Source organism: Phacochoerus africanus, chromosome 13 (genome assembly GCF_016906955.1).
Source record: "Phacochoerus africanus isolate WHEZ1 chromosome 13, ROS_Pafr_v1, whole genome shotgun sequence".
Classification (NCBI taxonomy): Eukaryota; Metazoa; Chordata; class Mammalia; order Artiodactyla; family Suidae; genus Phacochoerus; species Phacochoerus africanus.
The window spans coordinates 12,776,132-12,804,039 of NC_062556.1; the positions used below are offsets into that span (position 1 = coordinate 12,776,132).

Consider the following 27,908-nt stretch of genomic DNA (forward strand, 5'->3'; position numbering starts at 1 on the left):
ACGCCACGTCTGGCACACCATAAAGGTTGCGTGAAGGAACGTAAAATCCAATTTTATCAACCACATGAACTATTTTATTATTAAGCCCTACGGAATTAGTCTAACTGCCAATCTGAAGCCCACCACTTGGCTGATGTGATTCAGTAAGTTCTGCTGAAAGGCAGAATCACATAACGTGTTCCCCTCTTCCTGTGCATTTATCAGTCTGCCTGCTAAGAACACCCATCTGTACTCAAATAGCTGCAAAGTCTTAAACGGCTCTGAAGAACACGTTAAATGTTTCTTAAAATGATGGATGGGCAATTTAAAAAGTTTTATTGATGTGTATATATCATGGGAGGTTGAGTTTCCTGGCCACAGGGCCCCCGAAGGGTGAGATAATACACTGATGGAGAGGAATCACTAATGAACTGCGTTCTGGATCACTGTCTGGGGAAGCGCAGATTTTCAAGGGCCAAATGGTGTGTCAACCACCATTTGACTAGCTTCGCTGGGTGCTAATGCGGCCATTTATTTATTTGGCTGAGAAAATTCCCAGGCTAGGGATCAAACCTGTGCCAGAGCAGCAACCAGAGCCACAGTAGTGCTGGTTCCCTAACCCACTGAGCCACCAGGGAGCTCCTAATGTGGGCATTTAGACGCACCATGCCACCTCAACTGGCCCTCGTGCTCCTTCAAACATCCCTTTGATTACATGATTCTCCTATTCAAACGTTTTTGTTTGTTTGTTTGTTTGTTTTTTGTCTTTTTAAGGCAGCACTCAAAGCACATGGAAGTTCCCAGGCTAAGGGTTGAAGTGGAGCTGTAGCCGCTGCCCCACACCACAGCTCACTGGATCCTTAGCCCACTGAGCAGTGAGGCCAGGGATCAAACCTGCATCTTCATGAAGGCTAGTCACATTCATTTCTGCTGAGCCATGACAGGAACTCCCAAATCTTTTAGTACTTCTCTTTTGACCACAGATTAAAAGAGAATCGTACCCTTATGTCTACAGATTAAAATCCCAATGCCTTCTCCTTCCTTTCACCTTAGTCTACAAAACACCAACTATCTTGGGGAAGAGAAAAGGACACGGTCGAAGGAGGGACTTAATTTCTGGAGCAGCAACGACGAAGCAGACATGGTGCTTGGCGCTGCCTATTTTAAGATTAAAAACATGGCTCCTGGAGTTTCCGTCGTAAGCAAACCCGACTAGCATCCATGAGGTTGCGGGTTCGATCCCTGGCCTCACTCAGTGGGTTCAGGATCTGGCGTTGCCGTGAGCTGTGGTGAAGGTCGCAGACGCTGCTCGGATCTGGCGTTGCTGTGGCTCTGGCGTAGGCTGGCGGCTGTAGCTCCCTGGCCCCCTAACCCAGGAAACTTCACATGCTGCGGATGCAGCCATAAAAAACAAAAAGACCAAAAAAAACAAAAACAAAAACAAAACCCATGGCTCCTTCTCTCTAGGATGTTCTGGTCCACAGGGGGAGACAGAAATTTAAACATTATTACCACACAGGTGAAAGGTGCATTGTTACAGCTGTGATTAAAAGGGTTGGGGGAGGTTTCCTGCAGGGCAGCCATGCAAACTCCCTCTGGAACCAGTAAAGGAAAAGGAGAAAAATGAGAGAAGGAAGAGTTCCTTCTCCTAAAAGACCCAAGGGTGCAATTCCAGGCCTAGGGACGGCGCCCTCAGCACCCTAAAGTTCTCATAAGGACCTTCTGCCAGAATCTCTGTTCTCTGCCTTCCATCTCCCCTCTGGTCAGAGTCAGAGTCCCAAAGCCCCAGGCAATACCATTCTAATCATCCTTGTCAAGGGTGACTCAAAATTCACGCACAGTAAAAATGGAATTCTAACCAGGAGAAATTAGAGAAATCCAAATAGATCACAATTTTTAATTTGCATAAAAAGATGGTACTACTGGGTAAACATTTTGATATTTGCTTTCCTGACCTCTCTCTAAGTAGGTTAAGAAGTCCTGGAGACAGGGATTTTACTTTGTTATGTTACTCTATGTGGTTACCTTTCTATGCGGTCCCCGGGTCTGGTTTGGTGCCTCATAGGTAGTGTATGTACAAAAGGCCCAGAGTAAATAACGATGAAAGAATGACCGAACCTATTAGTCCCATATTCTAGAGCAATTGCTACATCCACAACATTACATTTGAAAGCCCCCACACATAATCAATACAGGATGATTAACAATTTTTAAATGCATATTTGCAACACATTTAGATCAATGACCCTAGAAAGAAGGTGCTACTTCTTTGAAATAACACCCAAGCACCAATTTGCCGTTGTCTGCAAACAGCCAATACCCAATGACTGCTTTATGTGAACACACAGCTTCTCATAAATCTTAAGGAAAGCATTTAGGTACACAAAGATTTGTCTTTGACAAACATCTGATTCAACTTCTGCTCCTAAAAATGAAATTCTACCACTGCTACAAGACTGCTATAGCAAGACTGCTATAAAGGCATCAACAAGTGAAAGAAAACCACTTCAGACATAAAATCTTTTTAGCCTGACACATTTTCTCATCTTCCAGCATTCACTGGTTTCTGATCATCACTCGAAATGTTAATGATAATCGCTCATGTCCTTAGTCCCTGGCAGTCTTACTTTATGAACAAGTCGTGTACATTTTGTGTAGTCGCTGGGAAACGAAAATTCTTTTTTCCATAGAAACAATGTTCTGAGTGCTGCTAAATTCCCTGGCTAAGTTCTCTCAACTCCCAGTACAGGTGGCCTCTAACGTTGCCAAAATCAGCCCAATGAGGTGCTGTCCACCTCTGGCATCTGCCAGTCTGCTTTCTCCACCCAAGCTCAGGTACCTCCAATCCTCACAGCTGTCCTCAAGCACAAACTTTTAAGTGACCTACTCTTTGACAGAAATAGACACACAGACACGGAGAACAGACTTGTGGTTGCCAAGGGGGAGCGGAAGGGAATGGGATGGACTGAGAGTTCGGGGTTAGCAGATGAAAATGATTCCATTTAGAATGGAAGGGCAGTGAGGTCCTGCTGTGTAGCACACGGGACTGTGTCCAATCTTTTGGGATAGAAGATGATGGGGGATGATATGAGAAGAAGACTGTATGTATGCGTATGTATATGTATATGTATACACACACTCACAAACACACAGCTGGGTCACTTGGCTATACAGCAGAAATTTGGACAACACTGCAAATCTACTATACTTCAATTTAAAAAAAAAGAAATTAAATGACTTATTCTTTCTCTTTCCTTCTCCAACCAAACTCCAATTCCTTACGTGTGATTCTTAGCCAAAAAAAAAAAAAAAAAAAGCAAGATGAATGAATGGATTTATAATGAAGTGTGAATCATAGGAGATAGCAAATATTTTACCATAAAATGGAGAACTTCGATGGAATCTGTCACCGTTTTTCTGAGTTATTTTCTGAAATATGCTACCACCAAGTCAATTACATTAGATACAAGTACTCAGGAAGCAACTCCTAGCACTTTAGATGAACTCTACCATCCATCAAATTCTCATTTAAAAATATCTGCACCTGCTCTAAACCTTCCAGAACCCATTAAGGGTGTGGGGCAAAATCCTTCAAGACTTTTGATAAACTGCCTCAACTACAGTTCCTTACCTATTTCACAATTAATTCCATTTTGTAAAAACAAATAGAAACACACACACACACACACTTAACTAAAGCAAATCTCCATTTGATCAGCTTCCAAGCAGTTGAACAGATTAAAAATGAAAACTATTAAGCTTCACAGAGGAAGACATCCCATGGATTAAGAAGGGCTGTTCAAGAGCTCCCGTTATGGCTCAGCTGTAACGAACCCGACTAGGATCCATGAGGACTCAGGTTCAATCCCTAGCCTCGCTCAGTGGGTTAAGGATCCGGTGTTGCCGTGAGCTGTGGTGCAGGTCACAGATGTGGCTCGGATCCTGTGTTGCTGTGGCTGTGGCTGTGGCTGTGGCTGGCATCTGTAGCTCTGGTCTGACCCCCAGTCTGGGAACCTCCATATGCCACAGGTGCGGGCCTAAAAAGGGGGAAAACCAAACAAAAAAGGCTGTGCAGGCATGTGGACCCCTTTATCTGAGATTTGCTCTCAGAATCAGCCTGTTGAAGCTGCTGCTCCCTCACAGGGTGTTCACACCCCCACTACTTCCAAACCCTCTCTAAGTTGTTTCAGTACGAACCCCCAGTGTCATCAACACATCTGGGTGGCCTCCATAGCACCTGTGCACTTTCCAGATCACCTGACTGGTGGCAAGGCGGGAACTGGAGCTCTGGAGTGGATGGTCCTCCTAATAATCCCAGTGTTTGTAAACCAAAGACAGCTTTTCACTACTGCAGCACTAAACCCAGTACATGACTGAGCAACACCGGTTCCTAGTCACAGTTCTTCAGTTATATGGGAAAAGTAGAAGAAGGGAAGTGACCAGACATGAAATTTTACATTTCCCCAAGGGAGAATTTATTTATAAAAATGCCCCCCCCCCCCCGCAAAAATAAAAAAAAAAAGAAAAGAAAGAAAATCAAAATTGTCTTTTTGGCAACATTTGAACTTTGTAGGACTCCTTTACACTGATTTCATGGGTTAAATGCTTGTCTCTAAACTAACATGGGTTCGGGAATGAAAGGGGCCCGTATCTCTTCAGTGTTTAGGAATCTGAAGTGATACACGTCTGTACACACATATTTATAATTTGTTCCTCAATAATTATGCATTTTCATGTTAAGGTTTGGATCTAAATTTTATGTCAGTCTCTTTGATTTAGAAAACTGGTTTTGAGTTGATCAGACTTACCAATTAAAACTGTATAATCAACTACTTTATAGAGGCATGATATTTATATACGAATTATACTTTTACACTATATCAACTCTATTAATTCTGAACCACTTAACAGAACACGATGCATGTTAAGATTTGATTTAGTATCATTTGCCACTATAATGAGCAAGGCACAAACAGAGATTCAGCCCTCTGACAAGGCGGATAACAAGACCCTTTCAACATCCAACCCGACCAAAACAGAAGCTCATCTCAGCAGCAGTCTGCTTTTTCTTTTGTGAGCATAGTTTGAAACATATACACTAAAAACAGTATCAATTTTTCTGTGGCTATTTGTGGGGGCGGAATGGGGTCAGCATATCGTGTTAGCAATTTTCTGTGGAATCGAATTAGAGTTTCACTGTGGTAGCCATATCACATTAGAATCTGCTTTTTTGCTAAATGGTTTCCATTGTGTATTTAGTGAATCTGATATGGAAAATTGCTAATGCAATAAGAGTATCATATAAGCTTTCCTGCTGTATTGCTCAGACACAATATTCAGAAGAAAGAGGCTCAGCTGGGCTGGGGTAGGGGCTCCACAGCCTCCTCATACGTCCTCAGCTCAAGTTCAACACTGGCTTCTTGAAAGATGGATGGTTAAGACCTATTGTATAGGGGAAATTCCTTTTCAGATTGCATTTCAGAAGAAACTATGGGTTCAATGAAAGATGCATCATTTAATTAATACTTACTGACTGAGCACTAGGCAGGGCACAGTGGTCAGCATAAAGGGGATGAAAAAGTTAGGTAAAACAGCCCCTTCCTTCACAGATCTTCAAAGGATCCTCTGAGGAGAAGACATAAATTAGCATATAATTCAGTATGAGGCAAGATGTAGCAAGAGTGCAAAATGCCAAGAGCAAGTAGACTCAAAGGAGAACACGTCTGCGTCCAGGGTCATCAGAGGAGGACTCACCTGGATGGGGCCGTAAAAGATGAGGAAGATGCTGACGGGGTCTGTGGATGTGGTAAGAGGTGGGGAAGCACGGGATGGCATTCTAGCCTTTGAGCCTGAGGAAAGATGCAGAGAAGAGGAAAGCCAGGGATGCCTGGGAAATCACAGTTCTTTAATTGCAGCATAAAATATAGGAGGAGTAGGAAGATATGTCTGGAAAAGTGATCTAGGATCAGCCCAAGGCTGATACAAAAAGAGAGGAGTGTGTGGTGTTCAGAATGGTTTTTTCTTTTTTGGGGGGGCGGGGGTAGTGTCAGGATGCAGTCCACTGGTGAGATTAACGTCCAGCTTTCATGGTTTGATGGCGTCTAATGCTAACAAACATCCTGAAATCTTAACAACTTTAGTTAGCACACATTTATTAAGAGACATAATTTACGGGAATATTTATTTTAAAAGGTTAGTTTATGCTCAAGGGATATCTGTTTATTTTTTCATTATGCTCCTATTCATAACATGAACATTCACTAGGTTAGGGGGGGAAAAAAAACTCGAAGGTGCTCATACTGTTACAACAAATCACAAATTTACTGTTTGCTTTTTCCCCCCCTTTAGAATAACTTTTCAACTCACTGGCAACAGTAACCAGGGAAATATAAATCCAACAGCCTAAAATTACAACTATTTGAAGAGATTCATGCTCTCAACGTACTGCTACATTTACTGTTTTATTCTGGACAATTCCCTGTTTCTGAATTCCTCCCTAAATGTTAGAAACAATAAGCAGAAATCTGCACTAGGCTTTGCTAGAGCTTTAAAATTCAAGGTAGTATGTTCTGTAAATTAAAAAAAAAAAAACCTACTTTACTTTTCTAACCTTTACTATTCCTTATATCAGAGTACATTTCATGGTTAAATATTATTTCCAACATATAAAAGCCAAACATGATGAAATTGCTGTTTTATTTATTTCACAGAGAATGTCAGATATAAACTAGTTACTTGCCTAAATGCTATGGTGACCACTGATTAAACTCCAAATACGGCAAAGGAAATTGCACCCTCATTAAAAGGAATTAAAACTATTTGTAGAATCGAAATTGAATATTTTAACCTTTATAAAATAAATTCTTGACAGATTTTTTTTCTCTTCCAGCTGACCACACCATTAGAAAGGACAAACAAATTTACCAGTTGTTTATTACTTCGAGAATCCTTAGCAATGTTTCATTAACAACAACAACGAACTGCTTTTCTGTCTCATCCCATGGTCTTGGGCAATCAGAGATGTAGCAGTTGACATCTGTGAATGTTTTCTGACTACTCATTAACTGGGGATATGTAAGGAAAGGAAAACGATTTTAAAAGGAAAAAAGTCAAATAGCTCATGGTGACTTTAAAGGACTGCAAAGTACTTAGAGGTTTAACCTAAAATTTGTCTTTATCTTGGATTTTTAGCAAACCCTGTACCGATAAAAGCGAGTTTGCTCAGATGGAGAAACGTTGGCATTCTCTTAAACATAGCTTGAAACCACAGAGCTCAAGCATAGAACAGCTCTGACAAAGATAGCCAGTCAAGCATAAAAATGGGAGTCGGTTGTGTCAGAGCAGATTAACAGGCTGAAGGCTGTCTGCTAGACAGTCGTCTTGCCATGAATGAAGGAGAACATTACCACTAAAAGTTATTTTTCTGGTATGTTTGAAACTCCTATCATCATATATTTTAAATGCTCCTTATTTATAAATGGTTACATCATTTTCTTATCTGCAGTGTCCTTCTTGGATAACCGCAAATTTGAAAGCGGTCCAAAATCTTGCTCATGATTTCCTCCAAACAGGGAAACCGACTTATTGAGCTGTCTATTTGGAGTTAGGAGAATGTGTTTGGGCTTTATTTTTACTTCCTTTTAAAATATACATCACTATTTCTAAAACGTAAACAACCAATGGCATTCCCTCACAGGGACAGGAATCCCAAGGCAGAAGAAACGCCTGCAGGATGTCACCCACCCAGAAGGATGCCCCAAATGCTTGGTTTCCTCACCAAGGAAGTGGCATTATTAAATGCCTTAAGACTTTACAGCAATGGTCTATTATGCCTGTTCAACAATGCTTTCAAAAGATCATCCGAGAAATCTGGCAAGCCACCGAAACGCTACTTGTAAACTGGATCCATTAAAAGCAATCCACAGTGTCCTAAAAGTATGGATGCGACTGTAAATTACTGGTAAAGCATTTACGTGCAATTTTATTCCAAAACTAGATTTACATCATTTGTGGGTTATTTCTCAGGAGTCCCAGTTACGGCCCAGAAACAAGTCCACGGAGTATTTCTAAACTATCATTTCAAATGTCCACCGTCAAGGGTGGGAGGAGGAAGGGACAGTAACGGGAAGACTTGTCAGCGATTAGCCATCCATAAAAATGTTTCCCCCGCGCTCCTCCTTCCGATCACAATGCTGGCGTCAGTTAGTCTCCAGTATCTGTTCCCCACCTCGCCCCCCTCCCCTCTGCGGAGAGTTGGCACCGAATGGCAGGCGAAGGAAAAGACAAACACCCCAGCTCCCAGCACAATCCCTGCGCTAGCCCAGCACTTGAATAACATTCCCAACTTTCCCCCCTCACTCCGCGAGCCTCAGAGGTAAGCAGAGTAAAATCCCTCTGAGACAGGAGGCCGGGGAGGCCAGCTGCGTCACAATGACCACCCCTCACCCCGATTTCTCCCCTGTCCTCCCCACCCCTCCGGTCACAACAGTTACTCAGCCGCGAGTCTGGGTCTCCACAGTGCCTGTCGTCGGTGCTCAGCCCACTCGCGGTGCCCGGCCCGGGGCGGGAAGCGAGCGCGCAGCCTCGCCCCCGCCCCGGGGCCACCACCCCGCACCCCGCGCCCCCGCCGCGGGACAGGCAACCTCTGACAGGTCCCAGGTGCCGTCCGCCCGGGCGGCCCTCTCCCCGGAGCTGCCTCCTCCGGCCCCTTGCCCAGGCGGCCCCACCCCAGACAGGCTCCACCAAGAAATCCAGGGGCCGAGAGTACAAAGAGCCAAGCCACACACCGAAGAGCCTTCAAGACTTCGCTTGTGGAAGAAAAACTTAGCCGCACACGCATCCACACACGCACACGCCCCGCGCGCGCCAGGGAGGGCATCTCTTACCTGTCGCTGCGACGCCACTCATCCCTCCCCCCCACCCGGGTCTGGCCGCCACCCCGCCCCCGCGGTGGGTCCCCCGGCTGCCCGCTCCGAGCGCCGCTCACTTACTGCCTGGCTGCGCGCGCCCAGCGCCTGCAGGGCCCGGCGGCGGCGGCGGCGGCGGCGGCAGCCGCGGGGACCGAGACAGCGGCTGCAGCGGCGGCGGCGGCGGCGGCCCCAGCCGGCGTCAGTCAGACTGGAGCCGCGAAGCCTCATCGCCCGTATTAGTGCGCCGACCTGGAAAGCCGCCAGGAGCCCTGCTCGCGGGCCCGCCCCCGCCCGCCGCCGCGCGCGCCCTGGCCGCTGCCCGAGCCGGCGAGGCGGGGGAGCGCGGCTCGCCCCGCGGCCACGTGCGCGGAAACCCGCGGCGGGGGCGCGGCGGGGAGGCCGGCGCGCGGGGCACCCAGTCCTGGGCTGCGCCTCCGTCCTCCTGCGCGACCGCACTCTGCTCAGTCCTGTATCAAACTCCTTCTGTGGGGAGGCTCTCGCCCGCGTGGGGCAGCTCGCGTTTCGCCCCCCGCCGCCCCGAGACATCCTGCCTCCACCTGGAGCCTAGGCCTGAGGGCTGTTAGCAGAACTAGAGATACGGACCAACAAATCGGTTTGGAACCCCCCCCTCCGGCCCCAGGGGCTGACATGTTTCTGGGCCCTGAGGGTTGCTCTTAACTTGCTGTTGCCGTTTCTTACTTGCTTTGCAGAGTAAAGGGGGTCATTACACCCACCGACAGCGCCAGAGTAACTGGTCTGCACTGGCACAGGCAGAAGAATATTTACTTACTCGGAGGGGTGAGTGGTGGTTAAAACTAGCCGTATAATTTTGTAGATTGTCATTTCCTTACTCGTACTTATTTAACAGCCTAGCATAGAATATCTATTGTTGGCTAATCTAATAAAGGTACAATCTTATGGGCACTAAGCAGCATTAACAGACAACCTTCTTGCTCGGGCCTGGCTGCCTCCTGGATAGTCTGCCTTTTGGGTTCACTGTGGCCTCCTGGAAACCACTCAGAATGCGCTGGGAAAACGCCACCAACAGACTTATGGCCTTTGACGCCCCATCAGCCAGCAGCTCTTCATGGAAAAGGCATTTACTGCAGAAATGAAAGTCGAATAAAGCCGCGCGGGACAGTGTTCGGTTTGCTCCCGAATACAGAAAAATCAGGCCTCCCCAAAGGCCCTGGTACCCGTGAAACGGCAAGGCCATGCGTTTGACTGCTTTTTCTCGTTCTCAGAGTGCTGTACTTTCTTCCTGTGGCAGATGCTGTTTGTGTTATACTGCTGTCGTTGAAAAATGATCTTGTTTAAAACAGCATTAATGGTAGAAACTTAAACTCAAATTCAAATCAACTTTATATACTTGGCCCACTTTCCTCTGCTCCAGGCTAGGTGTTAAGTTTGAGATTACCCTGGGTGTGAAACTCCAGGAAACCTTTGGACTGCTGAGAGCTACAGATTGTGCTTGCTGTGCGTTTTATTGCAGGTAAACTAATTATGTCCTCAGAATCGATAGCATGTGGCTTGTTTTTTCTTTTTAATGTTATTAAGAAAAGAAATGGCCCAGCCACTGTTTCCTTTGCTTATGTGCATTAGACAATGCAGAGGACACAGTGCAGAGCAAGGAATGATAACCTCTGCAGTGCTGGCTCGGGCTCCTGGCATGGAGTCTTTTTAAGTTCACAGAATTCTCTCGGCTCTTGTCAGGACTGAGATTTGCAGATTCTTTGAGTGTGTGGAGTCCGCCTTGTCTGTGGATTCTCATTTACGTATCAAGAAATTTTGGCATCTGGAAGTTAGCCTATCACTTATACAATGACTTTCACTTATCCCTCAAACCTAGTATCAAAGGTTAAGCCTTTCTGCCCTAGAACAATAAGATGCGAAGAGTTCCAGGAAAGAGAAAGTGCTCTGGAAGGAAGGCCCTGTCGACGCTCCATTCATTGTTCAGAAGCTGAGTATCCTTGTAATAGGAAATCCAGACCCTTTGCTTTATTTTTCCCTCTTGATTTCTTGATTGGCTGCAATGTTATTGCTTGTTAGAACTTCCACCAAAAAAACCCTACCTGATAGGGAATCATATGAGAGGTGAGACATAGTCACAGGTTGTGATTTGGTGGAGACACCAGTAAAATTTTGGTTCAAGACCTGAAAACTATGGGAGAACACAGCTCCCCCTTGTTTGAATTACAAGGACTTGGCAGAACCTGAGCTCATACAGCCCATAAAGCAGTGGTACGAAGGACAGCCTCTTTACCCATGAGAAGGTCAGTTTTTTTTTATTTGTCCTCTGCCCACGATAGGACAAGGTGGGGACAAAGTCTACAGTAATCCATTGCTGCAAGGATTCTGCCTTGTACATCTGGAGCACCTTATGTTTGACTTCACATTGTTGTAGTGGCTCCACTGAGAGCCATAGGAATTGCTGTTGCACATCCCTCCCACTTCCGGTCCCCTTCCTGCATTTCATCTGTAATTCTGCACTTTTTCTGCCTCCCTCTTGAACTTTCCTTCAAGAGCCATCCTTCAATCCATAACCATCACTGAATACTTGCCTGAGTACCAGGTATCTGGACGAAATGTATCAACACAGAGTCCTCAGGAAACTCGGTCTCAGAGGAGAGAGACACACACGCACCACTGATTCTCGTACAACCTTATGTGTCACTTAGGGCTGCAAGGTACGGAAGGTATCAGGGGAGTCTCCACAGAGGTGAAATTCAGCTACACCTTGAGAAGTGAGTATGAATGCCCACCACCCAGCTAGCCCAAGGGCCCCCAAACCACCTCGGTGGCTGTAGCTCTGTGCATGCCAGCCTTGAGGCTGAGCGCAGCCTGGACTTCATGCAGCTCCCCTTGGCCAGACACTCTGATGTATGAATAACTTGTAGCATCATAAAGACTGCCCAGAAAACCTTCTATGTGCAGAATTCCTTGAGATTTTGAGTATGAAAATTTTTTCTTTTTTTTGTCCTTGTCCACGTCCATGGCATGTGGAAATTCCTGGGCTAGGGATTGAAACTGTGCCACAGCAGTAGGCTGAGCTGCTGCAGTGACAATCCTTAACCTGCTATGCCAAAAGGGAACTCCAAAACCTATTTTTCTAGAGAACTGTCAATTTACGTGGATAAATAAGAAAAATAACATTACAAGGACGGATATCACCAAAGAAAATGCTCTGGGGTGGCCTCTTGGTTTGGTGGTGAAGAGGGACACCTCTCTGTCCTGTGGTGAGAGTCCCCCCCCTGCCAGGATGAGGCTGCTGCTTTACGCACATCATCTTGTTTCACCATCACGACATCTCGGACTGAGAATTATCCACATTTTATAATTGAGGACCCTGAGGCCAATGAAACGTCCCCGAGTGTCTGGCTCAGAAGTCAAACTCCAGTTGTCCCAACTCCAAAGGCCAGACATTTAACCATTACACCTCACTGTCTTCCTGGAACGTGAAGTTGAATTAAGAAGTGTTTGCGCACAGGAGCCCCCATTGTGGCTCAGCAGAAATGAACCCAACGAGTATCCATGGGAATGTGGGTTCGATCCCTGACCCTGCTCAGTGGATTATAAGGATTCGGTGTTGCCATGAACTGTGGTGTAGGTAGCAGATGTGGCTTGAATCTGGCATTGCTGTGGCTGTGGTGTAGGCCAGCAGCTGCAACTTGAATTCAACCCATAGCCTGGGAACATCCATGTGTCACAGTGTGGCCCTAAAAAGCAAAAACCAAACAAAAAACAAAGAAGTGTTTGAGCAAGAATGTGACATGGGTATTGACAGTGAAGAAGAAAAATCCACAGGCTGTAAAGTGGAAGTAGGTGGGGAGAAAAGTTTAAGGAGATAAGAGGCGGGGGCCACCAAGAGGCACTTGTGACCATCTAGGCGTGAGGTGAAGATTGTCTGGATAGGATAGTGTCTGTGGGATTCTAGAAAGGGTGGGAGGGGATACAAGTTATGAACACTTTGAACAGAAAAATCAATAGAATGTGGTTAAAAAAAAAAAACACCCAAAACAACTGGAGGAATCAAGAATCAAGGAAGGAAGGAAAATGGTATCTTCAAAAGAATTGGCTATGAAGCAGGAAACTGCTTTGGGGAAAATAAGACAAAAATCACCCCCTTTTTTTTTTTTTTTTAACAGTTTTTTCCCCCTTCGTAGCAGTATCACTACATGTAGTTATACAAACTGTTTTGATTGTCTATAAGAATGCTGGTTTTGGAGTTCCCGTCGTGGCGCAGTGGTTAACGAATCCGACTAGGAACCATGAGGTTTCGGGTTCGATCCCTGCCCTTGCTCAGTGGGTTAATGATCCGGCGTTGCCGTGAGCTGTGGTGTAGGCTAGCGGCTACAGCTCCGATTAGACCCCTAGCCTGGGAACCTCCATATGCCATGGGAGTGGCCCAAGAAATGGCAAAAAGACAAAAAAATAAAAAAATAAAATACTGTTTAAAAAAAAAAAAGAATGCTGGTTTTGTGCATTACTGTATTCCTCATAATAGATACCCAAGAAATATCTGTTGAATGAGTGAAATGCTTAGTATGTGGTAAAAACTACCCGGAAAGTGATCAGAGGAGAGATATAAATTTGGAATTTATCAAGGTGACAGCAGAAGCCACAAGAATGACTGAGACCCCTGATGAAGAAAGTGTGGGGAAAGAATAGAGATCACACTTGTTAAAGAGAGGGAGGAATTCTCACTGTGGTGCAGTGGGTTAAGAATCTGACTGCAGCAACATGGGCTCTGTGGAGGCGCAGGTTCGATCCCTGACTCCACACAGTGGGTGTGTTAAAGGACCTGGTGTTGCAGCTGCAGCTTGGATTCAATCCTTGGCCTGGGAACTTCAATATGAACCAATCTGTCCATAAAAATTAAAAAAAAAAAAAGAAAAAAGGAGTGGGAGGAAAAAGTAGAGCCTTAACAAAAGGAAAGATAACCTGCAGTTCTACTGTTCATCCTTCCTCTTCCCCACCCGTGACCATCCCTCACAGCTTCTCCACCTTTCTCTGAGGCTGGCACTGCAAACAGTGCTGGCCTGGACCAGGCCAGGTCTGTCAGTGGTGAGTTGGCCAGGCCGGGAGGTAGCAGAAGGAAGGCGGGGCCTGGAGATCAGTGCCCCTTCTAAAGGGAGCTCCTGGTTCCCGCAGCTCCAGCTGGTTGTGGTTGGTGCCGGGTGAGAAGGGGGACAGAGCTTCAAGGGATAAAAGATATCCAAAATTTTATGGAAAAATCTTACAATTTAACAGTTTTGCCAGCTGACTCAGTTTTGTTTAAAAGACACAAGCCAAAGAAAGCACTGGTGAGCCAGATCTGACCAGGACTTTGAACCTCTGAGTTTTACCCTCTGTCCAATTCCTTTGAGAGTCTTTGTTTTTTTCTGTGAGAGACAATAACTCAGGTCATTACTTCGATCAAGTTAGATCTTACTCATCTTGAGGGGGGGAACCCTTCCCCAAATCCATACAGTATTTGTCCTTTTCCCCCAGTATCAGAACTCACAGTGCTTGGTTATCTGTCTTTCCTTTATTACTCACTGCATCTTATTTCCCCAAATATGGCATCTGCCTCCCACCCCCAATGTTTGATTTCAGTGCTGTGCCAACATTGTTAGAGGTCACCAGTAACCTTTCAATTAATAATTCAGTGAGTTTTCTCGATCCTCATTTTTCTTTAAAGTTTTGAAATATGCCTTTATTATTTTCATTAAATTTCGGTTAATTGAATCCATCCATTCAAGCTGTTGCTTGGTAGCATGCTATTGAGGGGCTGTATAAGACTGCCTTTTTTTTTTTACTCTCTCAATCATTTTTCACTGTCCACTTCAGAAGTGTTAAGTATATTCATATTGTCGTATGACAGATCTCTACAACTTTTTCATCTTGGAAAACTGCAACTCCATAGTCATTGAACAGTAATTCTCCCACCTTCTTACCCTGGCACTTGGCAATCACTTTTCCACCTTCTGTTTCCATGATTTTGGCTATTATAGATACTTCATAAAAGTGGTATCATATACTGTGTCAGAACATGACTGGTTTGTTTCACTTAGCATAACCTCCTCTAGGTTCATCTGTGCTGTGGCTTATGGTGAGATTTCCTTCTTCTTCTTCTTTTTTTTTTGTCTTTTTGTCTTTTTGTTGTTGTTGTTGTTGCTATTTCTTGGGCCGCTCCCGCGGCATATGGAGGTTCCCAGGCTAGGGGTCCAATCGGAGCTGTAGCCACTGGCCTACGCCAGAGCCACAGCAAAGCAGGATCCGAGCCGCGTCTGCAACCTACACCACAGCTCACGGCAACGCCAGATCGTTAACCCACTGAGCAAGGGCAGGGACCGGACCCGCAATCTCATGGTTCCTAGTCGGATTCGTTAACCACTGCGCCACGACGGGAACTCCCTTCTTCTTCTTTTTTTAGGGCTGCACCTGAGGCATGTGGAAGTTCTCAGGTTAGGGGTGGACTCAAGAGTTACAGTTGCTGGCCTAGGCCACAGCCATAGCAACACCAGACCTAAGCCCATCTTCAACCTACATCATAGCTCATGGCAACGCCAGATCCTTAACCCACTGAGCAGGGCCAGGGATCGAACCTGCATCCTCATGGATACTAATTGGGTTTGTAACCCTCTGAGCCACAACGGGAACTCCCAGTATTTCCTTCCTTCTTAAAGCTTCATGATATCCCACTGTATGTATAGACCCCATTTTCTTCATCCATTCATCAGTCAGTGGACATGTGGTTTGCTTCCACTTCTTGATTTTTGTGCATAATACTGCAGCGAACATGAGGTGCAAATATCTTTTTAGATCCTCCTTTGAATTCTTTTGGATCTATACCCAGTAGTGGGACCGCTGGATTACACAGCAGTTCTATTTTGAAGTTTTTTAAAAAACCTCAATTTACTGTTTTCAGATAGCTGCACCATTTTATATTCCCACCAGAATGTAAAGGTTTTCAATTTCTTTGCGTCTTTGCCAACACTTGTTATTTTCTGTTCTTGTGATAACGGTCATCCTAATGGGTGTGAATTGACATCTCATTGTGCTTTGGGTTTGCATTGCTCTTACTATCAGTGATCTTTACACATGCTTGGTGGCCATTTGTATATCTCCTTTGGAGAGTTTTTCATTCAAGTCCTTAGCTCACTTTTTGGTTTTGATTGTTGAGTTGCAGGAGTTCCTTTTATGTTATGGATATTAACCCCTTATCAGATATGTGGTTTGCAAGTATTTTCTCCTCTTTCGTAGGCTGCCTTTATACTCCGCTGATTGTTTCTTTTGATGCAGAGAAGTTTGAAAGTTCCATATAGTCCCGTTTGTCTATTTTGTTGCCTATACTTTTGATAGCTCCTTTGATGCCTCTCTGCTTTTAAGAAACCCACAAAGCTTTTGAACAAATTAGATGAATAAATGAATGAATGCAACATAAAAAGAAAAGAGCAAAAAACATTCTACTTACTTGACCAGCCATTTTCTTTAGAAACCTGGGCATTTTTTATTATGTTCTGAGACCCGGATCTTACTTAAAGCTTTTGTTTTCGCTGACACTACTCTGGTAGAAAAGGGGGAGCCCGTCTTGTCATATGGCCAGGTGGAGGTCTAAGTACAGGTTCCCCTTGGGTGCCTCCATTGATGCCCAAGGGAAGGGGGACTATTTATTAGAGTTGGGTAGGGATAGGCCTTCTGGCTCACTACATGAACCTCGCTGTCACTGCAGTGGGGTGCCCTTCTTACTGCTGGGCCACCAGAGGAAGGGCCTCCTCTGACCCCACCCTAGTGAGGAGGAGGTGAAGCAGGAGGGGGTCAGAAACCTGGGCTCCCCTGGGGAGGACTCAGTATGGCTGGTGGGGTGAAAGTCCTGCTCCTTGCTTGGCCTCTGACATCACCCTGGAGGGGGTGTCCAGGCGCCCGAGTCCAGCCTCATGAGGGTGAGCATCTAGGCTCCCTGCTCAGCCTTTGCTGGCATCAGCAGCTGTGTGGTCACCATTTTTTCCTGCAGTGTTTGGTTGTAGAAGACTGTTAGTGTCTGTAGGTTTTCTGCTTTGCTAAGCTGCCCCTTGGTCCTTTGGCATGAGAGAGGCGTATGTTGGGGCATTTTTTGGTCTGTGCCCACTGGCATTTATGAGGTTGTCGGCCTCAGCTCCAAGTCTGAGATATGAGGCCAAAAGAAAACCCAAAGAACTTACTGCAGTGTCACTCTTTGTCTCAAGGTCCCTGGACAGTCTGCCTCCTTCTTAGTACCTTTAAGAGCCTATGTTTGTTTTATATTATGTCTAGGGGTTTAGCTGTACTCATTGAGAGGGATTGGAAAAGGCACATTTACGCCATCTTCCCAAAAGGAGGGGTCCTCACTTTAATTTTTTTGTCATTGTATAATTATCTTGATTTAGCTGGCTCTTCCACTGAAATTCCTGAGAAAATATCTCTTTAGATCTCAGGGAGTATAGCGCAAAATATAAATGAGTAGGACTGCTATTCTATGTTTATTTCAGAAGACTAACAAAGACGAAAAGGAACCCCGAGGTTGTAAACTATCTTCCCAGATGGTTCTGCTTTCATTGAAATTGTACACTGTGCATAAAGCATCCTGTAGAAATAAAAGAATTTAGGAAAAAATTTCCTAATATCAAACTGCAAAGATTTATTCTTCCTCAGAACATATATGGTTCCTTGATCTTACATTAATTGAATTTTTTTTTTTTGTCTTTTTGCTATTTCTTGGGCCACTCCCGCGGCATATGGAGGTTCCCAGGCTAGGGGTCGAATCGGAGCTGTAGCCACCGGCCTATGCCAGAGCCACAGCAATGCGGGATCCGAGCCGCTTCTGCAACCTACACCACAGCTCACAGCAACGCTGGATCCTTAACCCACCAAGCAAGGCCAGGGATCGAACCTGCAACCTCGTGGTTCCTAGTTGGATTCATTAACCAAATGCACCATGACGGGAACTCAGAGGGTAGACACTTTGTAAATGTAGTACTTCTATTGATTTCCTCATCATAGTCTATGGTCAGGCTGTTCTGTAATGAGATTGTACTCTTAGTTTTGTTTTTTGTTTTTGTTTTTGCTTTTAGGGCCGCACCTTCGGCATATGGAGTCTCCCAGGTTAGGGGTCAAATTGGAGTTGTTGCTCCGGCCTATGCCAGAGCCACAGCAATGCTAGATCTGAGCTGAGGCTGCAACCTATGCCACAGCTCACACCAACACTGGATCCTTAACCCACTGAGCGAGGCCAGGGATCGAACCTGCAATGACGGGAACTCCATGTACTCTGTTTTAATCATCCCCATCATCCTGTATGTTTCCCATTTTTTCAGGAGAAGCATGACACTGGCTACTTGTGTGATCCTGGGCAAATCACTTGTCTAAGCCTGCTTCTTCATTTCTGAAATGTGGGTGATTATGGTCGTATGATACAGTTGGTTGATCTTATGAAGCTAAATAATGCTTGTGAAATTCTTTTTTTAAATTAATTTATTTTTTACTGTATTTCCCCCAACACACATTTTTTTTTTTCCCCACTGTAAAGCATGGGGACCCAGTTACACATACATGTATACATAATGCTTTTTCCCATTGTCGTGCTGCATTGTGGGTATCAGACATGGTTCTCAGTGCTACACTGCAGGATCTCATTGTTAGTCCATTCCAAAAGCAATAGTTTGCATCCGTTAACCCCAAGCTCCTGATCCCTCCCACTTCCCCCCTCATGCAACCACAAGTCTATTCTCCAAGTCCATAATTTTCTTATCTGTGGAAAGGTTCATTTGTGCTGTATATTAGATACCAGATATGAGTGATATCATATGGTATTTGTCTTTCTCTTTCTGACTTACTTCACTCAGGATGAGAGTCTCTAGTTCCTTCCATGTTGCCGCAAATGGCATTGTTTCGTTCTTTTTTATGGCTGAGTAGTATTCCATTGTGTGTGTGTATATATGCATCTTCCTAATCCAGTTGTCTATTTCTTATCTTTTTTTTTTGTCTTTTTGCTGTTTCTTGGGCCGCTCCCGCGGCATATGGAGGTTCCCAGGCTAGGGGGCCAATCGGAGCTATAGCCACCGGCCTACGCCAGAGCCATAGCAATGCAGGATCTGAGCCATGTCTGTGACTTACACCACAGCTCACGGCAACGCCGGATCGTTAACCCATTGAGCAAGGGCAGGGACGGAACCCGCAACCTCATGGTTCCTAGTTGGATTCGTTAACCACTGCGCCATGACGGGAACTCCCAGTCGTCTATTAATGAACACTTGGGTTGTTTCCATGTCTTGGCTATTGTTAATAGTGCTACAATGAACATGTGGGTGCATGTGTCTTTTTTAAGGAAAGTTTTGTCTGGATATATGGCCGAAAGTGAGACTGCTGGATCATATGGTAGTTCTATGTATAGATTTCTAAGGTACCTCCATACTCTTCTCCATAGTGGCTGTACCATCTTGTGAAATTCTTATCAGAGTGCCTTGCACAGAGTGCAGTGATAGCAGCTAATATTTTTGCCTTTGCTATGGCTGCTTGCTCTTTTTGTCAGCAGGCTCTATAAATAAGTTAAACTACATTTTCTCTTACAGAGTGCCTCCGAGTCTGCAGTGTACTGTCAGCTCAGGTGAACCTGTGCTTAGGAAGACAAATTGGCATCAGGGATAACAGAGACCGGGGAGTTCCTGTCGTGGCCCAGCACAAATGAATCCGACTAGGAACCATGACGTTGCGGGTTCGATCCCTGGCCTCACTCAGCAGGTTAAGGATCTGGTGTTGTCGTGAGCTGTGGTATAGGTTGCAGACTCGGCTTGGATCCCACGTTGCTGTGGCTGTGGTGTAGGCCGGCAGCTACAGCTCTAATTAGACCCCTAGCCTGGGAACCTCCATATGGCTGTGGGTGCGGCCCTACAAAGACAAAAAAAAAGTGTTCTTAACAGTGTTCATGGACGAGCTACTTATTGACACTTTCCCTGAAAATTCCTATCATGCTTCAAACACACATTTGTATTACTAGCTTACAAAGAGCAATAAGTTATTTTATTGTCTTCTTGTAGTTTCATTAAGGATCTTACTGTTGGCTCAAGGCTTGTCACTTTGAATTCTTGTCAATGCTCATGGTCCTTCTACTATTAGATTTCTATCATTTCTACTTGCATAAGCCTTGTTTTGTTCTGTTTGTTTAAGTGACTTAAATGCTCTCAAAACCTGGTACTAAATGAGGGTTGTTTATTCACTTTATCCCTATTAGGGTTTACTATGTGCTAAGCACTGTGCTGGGAATACCAACTTGAAAATGTTGATTTAACATACTTGTGGAACTTTCGACTCACATATCCCCAGTTCTCGTACCTTTAGGAACTGAAGTAGCGTGGTCCTTGGCCCCGGATCCAGACTACATGTAGGGCTGGAATCATGACTCCACTGTTTCCTGGCTGTGTGCTCTGGAGCAAGTAGCCCCTTTGGGCCTCAGTTCCCACTTCTGTTGGAAAAGTTAGGTGACTCATTATATACTAAGTGTTTAGAACAGTGATGGGCATACAATTAACAGTCAGTAAATGTTTGGTGCTATTATTATTACTTTCTCTAAGACATCAGAAACAACCTAATTCTGATTTTTAAGGGTTTGTTATTTTATAATTGCTATTTATTAGTCTTTAGTTTCTCAAAAACACGGGCTTCTGATGTTATTAAGTAAATACATTAATATTACAAAATGTTCTCTTTTTAATAAAGAATTTCCAATTTTTATTAACATGAACTCAAGAAGGAAGGATTAACAGGAGGTAAGAAAGTACAGTATACTTACGAAAAATTAGGAAGGAGAAAAATAAGACTATGTAAGAAACTGGATCCTTTGTGAGCAAGCCTATATCCTTTCTTTAACATTTAATTTTCTAGAATTTTAGAGAATGAAATATGGGTTTAATATTGATAACTTACATATATATTTAAACATTTATTTTTAAATCCCTGAACACTATTTTATGATCGTGGTTTATATTTAAGTTCACGAGAATTATATAGGCACTTAAGGGCAAGAATAATTGATTCTATCTTGTTTAAAAATTAAATTTCTCAGAATCACATAATTAATCTGGGGGAGTTCCCACTGTGGCGCAGCGTAAACAAATCTTACTAGGAACCATGAGGTTGCAGGTTTGATCCCTGGCCTCGCTCAGTGGGTTGGGATCCAGCATTGCCGTGAGCCAGGTGTAGATCACAGGCGCAGCTCGGATCCTGCATTGCTGTGGCTGTGGCTTAGGCTGGCAGCAGTAGCTCTGATTGGATCCCTGGCCTGGGGAACCTCCAAATGCTGCGAATGCGGCCCTAAAAAGCAAAAAAAAAAAAAAAAAAAAAAAAGATAACTAATCTAAATAAAATTGCTAAAGCAAAAGAAAATCTGACTCTTGTTACAAACACCTTAAAAAATTTTTTTTTCTTTGGTCCAAAAGATGTATAAAAAGTTTTAATTTTGGCAGTAAATTCTTCAGAATTATCAAAAAGCAGACAGTAGCACTGGTTTATTCCAGCTTTATTTAAAATTTTAATTTCAAATGAAATAATGTGACACTGATACATAAGAACATAATCAAAGACAGCAAATAACCTAATTCACTTTCCTGGTTTGTTCGAGCCTCCAGGCACCAGTCAAATATCGAAGGCGTATAAAAAGTAGGTCCTTGCCCATCTGTAGCCAGCTCCAAAAAGGAACTAATTTAGAACCTGCAATTTAAAAATAAATATATTTTCAGGAGAAAATACAGCAATTTTTCTCTATTTTAGAAATCAGTCTACATGACCTTTGTGACTTTCTAGTCACCTTAATTTAATTTACATTATTTACATTATATTAGACATTTACTTCCATTAGTACATTTAGAAATGATTATTGGTGACAAATCATGTTTTATACACTGCCTTTCAACCTCAGGCACTACAGAGGATCAGGTAAACCTCAGTACATTATACAAGTATAGATTAATAATCTGAGATTAGAAAGCCAGGATAAAACCCCAACTTTTATCCTAATTCTACCAAAGACTCTCCATCAGGTAAAACCATACACCTTAGCCAGGCCATCTTCTTGTCCAGGCCTAGGTGACCACACGAGATTCACCTTCTTGAACATGTTTTAAAAGCTTACAGTCCCCCCTCCCCCACAAGAAAACAAAGCCTATATTCTTCGAGTTCCGTGGTGGCCTAGCAGTTAAGGATTAGGCGTTGTCACTGCTGTGGTATGGGTTCAATCCCTGGTCTGGGAACTTCCCATGAGCCACATGCATGGCCAAAAAAAAAAAAAAAAGTTTATCATACTCCTTGATTTTACCGCTGGAAATTGTTTTTTAGTAAGTCAGGAGTAGAGCATCCCCACCCATTGGTCAGGTAAGGGGTGCTGGGCGGTAAACTGACATGGACCAGACCGCCAGGCAATCACTGACAAGCCAGATTTAAGCCCAAATGCTCTAGCTTCTTTCTCTTTGTCTTCCCCTCACTGCTGTAGTGAGGTATAACTCACAAATAAAATGGAAATATATTTAAAGTATATAATGTGATGATCTGATATTCACATACACTGTGAAATGTGTTAACAATTAAGCAAACACATCCACCTTAATTTTATTTAAATCATGGACAAAAGAATTAAACATCTTCAAAGCCAAAGTGAGTGTTTTTCCTGAAAACAACAAACACAAAACATCATTAAGTGAGGAGTTCCCATTGTGGCACAGTGGGATTGGTGGCATCTCTGGAGCGCTGGGACGCAGGTTTGATCCCCAGCCTGGCACAGTGGGTTGAATCTGGTGTTGCTACAGCTGCGCAGAGGTCACAGCTGCAGCTAGGATCTGACTGATCCCTGGCCTGGGAACTCCATATGCCATGGGGCGGGCAAAAAAGGAAAAAACAAAAAATAAAAATAAAACATCTTGAAGTGAAGTGAAACCTGGAAAGGATCTAAATTGTGAAAATTTCAGATGGCCCTGCTGGGGGGAGAGACCGACTGTGCACGGCTGCTCACTGGGTGCTGGTTAATGAACTGTAATACTGGGCTATCTGAGAAACACACATGAGCAAATGATATAAAATGAAACATATTCTGACTTTTCCCCGTTTGAACTTCCCAGAGTCTACGCTGGGTACAGATCAACACAGACACGTGGATGGACATGATCATGACGAAGTCTGAGCAGAGCAGTCGTTTTACCCGCTTCCGGTCCTCTGTGATCTAGGCTGCTACTGCGGAGATGAACCTGCCACAGACGCAACAGGATTCAGCAAGACTCCAAGAGGGCTGAATTCGTTCTAGATTACAAAGCTTGTTTGACTTCCAGACTGGTTCTTAATCTTCTTCTGTCCCTAAACATCTGAGGTTACTTCCTACAACAGTGACTTTTCAAGAGAAGGCCATGCTTACAAGCCTCCCGTGTGTGGGACACTGTGAATTAATTTAGGATCACTCTAAGGTAAGCAAAGGTGAAAACTAGAATATATTCTAAATTCTACATAGTGAGAACTCTCTAAACTTCTCTGTATAGAAATTATTAAGAATTATAATAGATTTACATTATTATAGATCTAAGAGATCTTTACATTTTTGAAAATAGGTACAGATGCCAGTTAAAAATTGGCTGTGAATGGACTGTGGACATTTGGAGTAAAAATTACTATAATCCCTTATTTAGCTTTGCATAGTGGTTTGTAGGTACTCAATTAAAACTCACTGAGTAATGAAATAATATAATACTGAAAAAAACGGTGTTACAAACAATTACATTTATCTCAAGACCATCTACCTTGCTTCACGCCTGAAATCTCCATGATCTTGTCTATTGGACAAGTTTTATTGAATTTCTACTGAAGACCCTTAGAAGGGCCTGAAAAAATACAGAAGGCAGTAAGGCAGCTGGAGGAGGGTAGAGGGACGAGTGGGAGCCACTCTCTGGAACTGCCTGAGTCCAGACAGCTAAGCAGGCCCTGAGGGGCAGAGGGGGTGACAGTACAGCCAGCTCATGTTACTGCCTGACGCCTTCCCCCACTTAAGATCAGCTGTAACGTCAACTCTAGACTCACCTTCAATTTCGGTCCAGTTGACAGCAATTTCTGCTATTGGAATTTTAAAGAACTGTGCTATGTACAGCAGTTCTACATCAAATGCCCTGAAACAGAAAAAACATTGATACTTATTTTTAAAGAGACAAATAGAGTGTAATTAAACCTCTACCTTGGCATGCCTTAAAGAAGCTTACATGGCAGATAGAAGAGCTTATACTGTAAAAGTGAAGGTCGGAAAAACATAAGGTCAAAGAAAAGCCAAGTAGTTCAGGAGCCTCAAGGCAAATACAGTAATGGAGTGCGCCACTGCATAATATTTGAAGGAGAAATATGGTGTCTAGCACAACTCAGAAACTCCCAGGGGAAAAAAGGGCCTCTTGACCTCCAAGAGAAAATTTAATCCTGGAAATTTTCAAGATTGATGGTTTTCAAATCCCAGGCTTAACGAGCTCAAGATACAGAAGTGATAGCATTTTCACCTGATTCAGAGAAGCTGCTATATCAGAACTCTGAGAAGCACTAGGAGAGAATCTTAATCACTTTAGAGTTGCCTGATTGCATTCTTCTACGACTAAAGAATCAAGGTTTATTTTCTAGTACAGGGTCCTGGCAGCGTGCCCTCCCCTTTCCCTTCCCAGTGCTGTCCTGGACAGTGCAGTGCTGGGAGCTGTTGAAAGTGAAAAGCCAGCTTAGGCTGGTCTGAGATGCCTTGAGGGTGTAAGTAAATACATGCAAAGGAAGGGAGATATGCTGCTTTCGTCAACATTCTCACATTCTCAAATTGTGACTGAGTTTTCCTGGATTTAAAAAAAAATCTCTCAACCAGCTGCTTCCTGAAGTTCAAAGAGAGACGCATCACACCTGTGCCACACTTCTTCATACCTTTACCTGTCTCTAAGAGCACTAGAGTCTTTCACTGCCTTCATTCTTGAGACACTAAACCCTTCACTTTCCAGACTGTACAGAACACACTTTAAACTTCCTGGGCTGGCTTTTAAAATATTAGCACAAACAGGAAAATGCCTAAAATCCACTTCAATTTGATTTCCCTGGTCCCAGATAATATGAATTTGGGAGTCTTGTTTTCTTAGCTATAATACTACCACCACCCATCATGCAGCTAGTGTATGGATCTCAAGTGTATGGATAATTCAATATGAAAACTATTTTTTAAACATGTAATGCCTTTTCTTAACCTAATAAAAAACTTAAGATGATAAAATCATCTACAACAATGTTGTGTTTCTAAAAGGCCTATGTAAAACTTCTATAAGTAGAATTGTGACCCTCATGAAAGAAAATAACTTGAGTATTAAGCCACCAGGTTCTTAACCCTTAAAATTCTCTCCTTTAACGCAAAAACAAAAAAATTACCTAATGGGCTAGCAAGTTAGTTCTAATGTTATTTAATAATCTGATCAGGATTATTATTTTTCTAAAGATATTGGTATACAGTTAGTGACTGATCAACATAAGAATGATGGATGGAAAGGTGTGGGGTAAAAAAAGCACTAACCGAAATTAGTTTCTATTAAAAAAACTGAAAGGGCTATTCTTCTAAACTATTATTTTTATTATATCGCTCTCCCCTTAAACATTTTAGAAGAGAGGCGATGCATATTCAAAAAAAAAAAAACACACTGCAATTCACATCACCATATCATAAATTAAGAGACCAATCTGCTACCAAAGCAAATATTATACTTAAAATACCAAGTACTTCTGGATGGAACTTATGCTAATAAAAAGAAGCAACACAAGGGTTCTTTTCCAGCTAAGATGACTTCTTGCGTTTTTGCAAATGTGGGGACGGCAGAGCCACCATGTTTTCTTTTGTCACTCAGTTCCTGACATAGCTGTTAACCTCTTTTGAACAGATGTATTTCTGAAGAACAAAGAGTGCATGGAGACTAGGTTAAACACAACAGACACACACACACACACACACACACACACACACACACACACACACACACACACACACCCTACTGCCTCCTCCTGAAACCCCACTAAAATGAAAACAATGATGGGATAACCGCACAAGAACAAAAAGAGGAGGAGATGATGGTAACGAAAAAAAAAGTCTGCAAGTTGGAGAGTAGCTGGACAAGTGGTAACTAAGGGAAGGAGATGGGCAGAGAGAGAGGCTCAGAGCAGGCGGAGAGGCACCACAGAGCCTCTCAGAGGCTCAGGCATCGGGGCCTCAAGGGATCTCTGTGGGTGGGGGTGCAGGTGGGCTGCAAACTGGAGGACTCACTGGACATCTGTATGAGATTCTCTTTTCTTCCAGCTGGTTCTGTGGATGCTGGCAGCCAGGCTCCTATCTCCTAGGCAGGAGACCGAAGGAACCCACTTCAGTGAAAATGACCAGCCCAAAACATAATGACAGCGGGGAGTTACCATGCAAATCTCAGCCACTCTGACTGACTGGTATCTACCAGTCAATCAAAATTCTCTGACCATGCACACAGCTTCTGATGGGCTTTTGAGGGCCATACTAAAGGGATGGGAGGATAAACTTTAATGATACAACCAAAAATGGAGCAGCGGAAACAGTGCCAAGGAAAGAAGAAAATGTCAAAGTCTTAACGGAGACAACAAGAGATACTGCAGTCATGAAACAAGAACAGATTCAGGAAAATGAAGACTGGAATATAAGAGCCGTAGAAAACTGAAAATTTTGACAGCAGAGATCAAAATCAAAAGGAGGGTTGAGTGATAAAACAGGAAATCTCAAAAGAAGGAAAATAGGAAAGAGGAGAGAAGATAAAATAATAGGGTCAGTAGGTTCTACATCAGTTACAAATGAGGAGGAAGAGAGATTGTGGAAGAAATTACAGGGCACTTCTCAGACTAAAGGACGTGGATTTCCAGGGTTAGAGGACCTACTGAGTACTCAACAGAATACATGAAAAAGAGCCACACTGAGCCGCTGAATCATGATATTTCAAAACACTCTGGAGAAACAACATGCCGTAGACAAAGAATCAAGATTAGATTATAGACAGAACTGGACTTTTCCACAGAAACACTGAATGCCAAAGACAACAGAGCAATGCTTTCCAAATCCTGAGGAAAAATGATTTTCCACCCATAACTCTTTCTCCCACTAATGGGGATATGAGTGTGGGCGTAGGATGAAGGCATGTCTCCGCACACAGGGGCTCACGCTTTCTCTCTCATATTTTTAGGAAATTTAGTAGAGAGTGTACTCTACTAAGATAGGGGGTAAACTAAGGAAACTTTAGGACAGGAGCCGTGCCACAGGCCAGCAAACGTGACCAAGAAAAGATGGAACTCAGGCTAATCTGAGCCGTCTGGGAATTTATGCTCCTGTTGGAGAGAACACAGAGAAGCGTCGAGCCCACAGTCAAGTAATACCAGCACAGATCTCCAGAGAGTTATTATCTTTAGGAAAACAAAAAGCACTACGGGAACAGTCGTATAATCCCACTGCATGCTACGGCTTAAATCTGAATTCTCTTTACGCAGCAACGCTGAGCTAAGCAAACATTGTTTTAAAGCTGTATTGGGAGCATAAGTGTGGAGGGCTATACAGGGGTTTGATTTCCTATTTTGGAAAGTAATACCTAAAACTCAAAAACTGAGACACAGCCATGTACACCCATTATGCTCAATAGGAAAGCAAACACCACAAACAAACAGCAGAGAGATGAAAGTGACTATAGTGGAGAAGATGGAGCAGGGGACAGAGGGAGATGGGGCAAAGGATGACTTTTCTTGTTATAAGCCTGATGGAATGACTTAAAATTATAAACATGTATAACACGGTATAAACATTTAAAAAAAGTATTCGTTGGAAAAAAATACATTTCAAAGAATCAATTTAAAAAATTACTCACCAGTTGGGTCAAATTATACCTTAACATTAAATGGAAAGGATTTGGAGTTCCTGTCGTGGTGCAGCAGAAATGAATCTGACTACTAACCGTGAGGCTGTGGGTTCGATCCCTGGCCTCACTCAGTGGG

The 27,908-nt window shown here is 43.6% G+C and overlaps 2 protein-coding genes and 1 long non-coding RNA gene across 9 annotated transcripts in view; 1 reads left to right on the plus strand and 2 right to left on the minus strand.

The window, feature by feature from the left end:
- Positions 1–9,097, minus strand: part of SMAD9 (SMAD family member 9) — a 64,509-nt gene extending 55,412 nt beyond the window's left edge. Inside the window, exons 1-3 of one of the 4 annotated variants that reach the window (XM_047756025.1) lie at positions 8,472–8,584; positions 5,734–5,828; positions 5,510–5,604 (exon numbers count right to left, since the gene is read on the minus strand). The gene's annotated coding sequence lies outside the window, so the exon portion shown is untranslated. Of the gene's footprint in view, positions 1–5,509; positions 5,605–5,733; positions 6,106–8,471; positions 8,585–8,864; positions 8,884–8,969 lie in introns of those variants that run through there. The other 3 variants (XM_047756023.1, XM_047756024.1, XM_047756026.1) reach the window with 3 other exon arrangements.
- Positions 9,098–9,291: 194 nt separating this feature from the next.
- LOC125113438 (uncharacterized) lies at positions 9,292–27,704 on the plus strand. 2 transcript variants are annotated; one of them, XR_007131452.1, is made up of 3 exons: positions 9,292–9,686; positions 22,991–23,329; positions 26,209–27,704. It is a non-coding gene; the product is annotated as an uncharacterized LOC125113438 (long non-coding RNA). The 2 variants fall into 2 exon arrangements; XR_007131451.1 differs by lacking the exon at positions 9,292–9,686 and adding an exon at positions 20,012–20,357.
- Positions 21,385–27,908, minus strand: part of ALG5 (ALG5 dolichyl-phosphate beta-glucosyltransferase) — a 40,004-nt gene continuing 33,480 nt past the window's right edge. For all 3 annotated transcript variants that reach the window (XM_047756152.1, XM_047756151.1, XM_047756150.1), the window contains exons 9-10: positions 23,937–24,022; positions 21,385–21,590 (exon numbers count right to left, since the gene is read on the minus strand). In XM_047756152.1, coding sequence (XP_047612108.1) covers positions 21,475–21,590; positions 23,937–24,022 — 202 coding nt within the window. In that variant the 3' untranslated portion in view covers positions 21,385–21,474. The remainder of the gene's footprint in view (positions 21,591–23,936; positions 24,023–27,908) is intronic.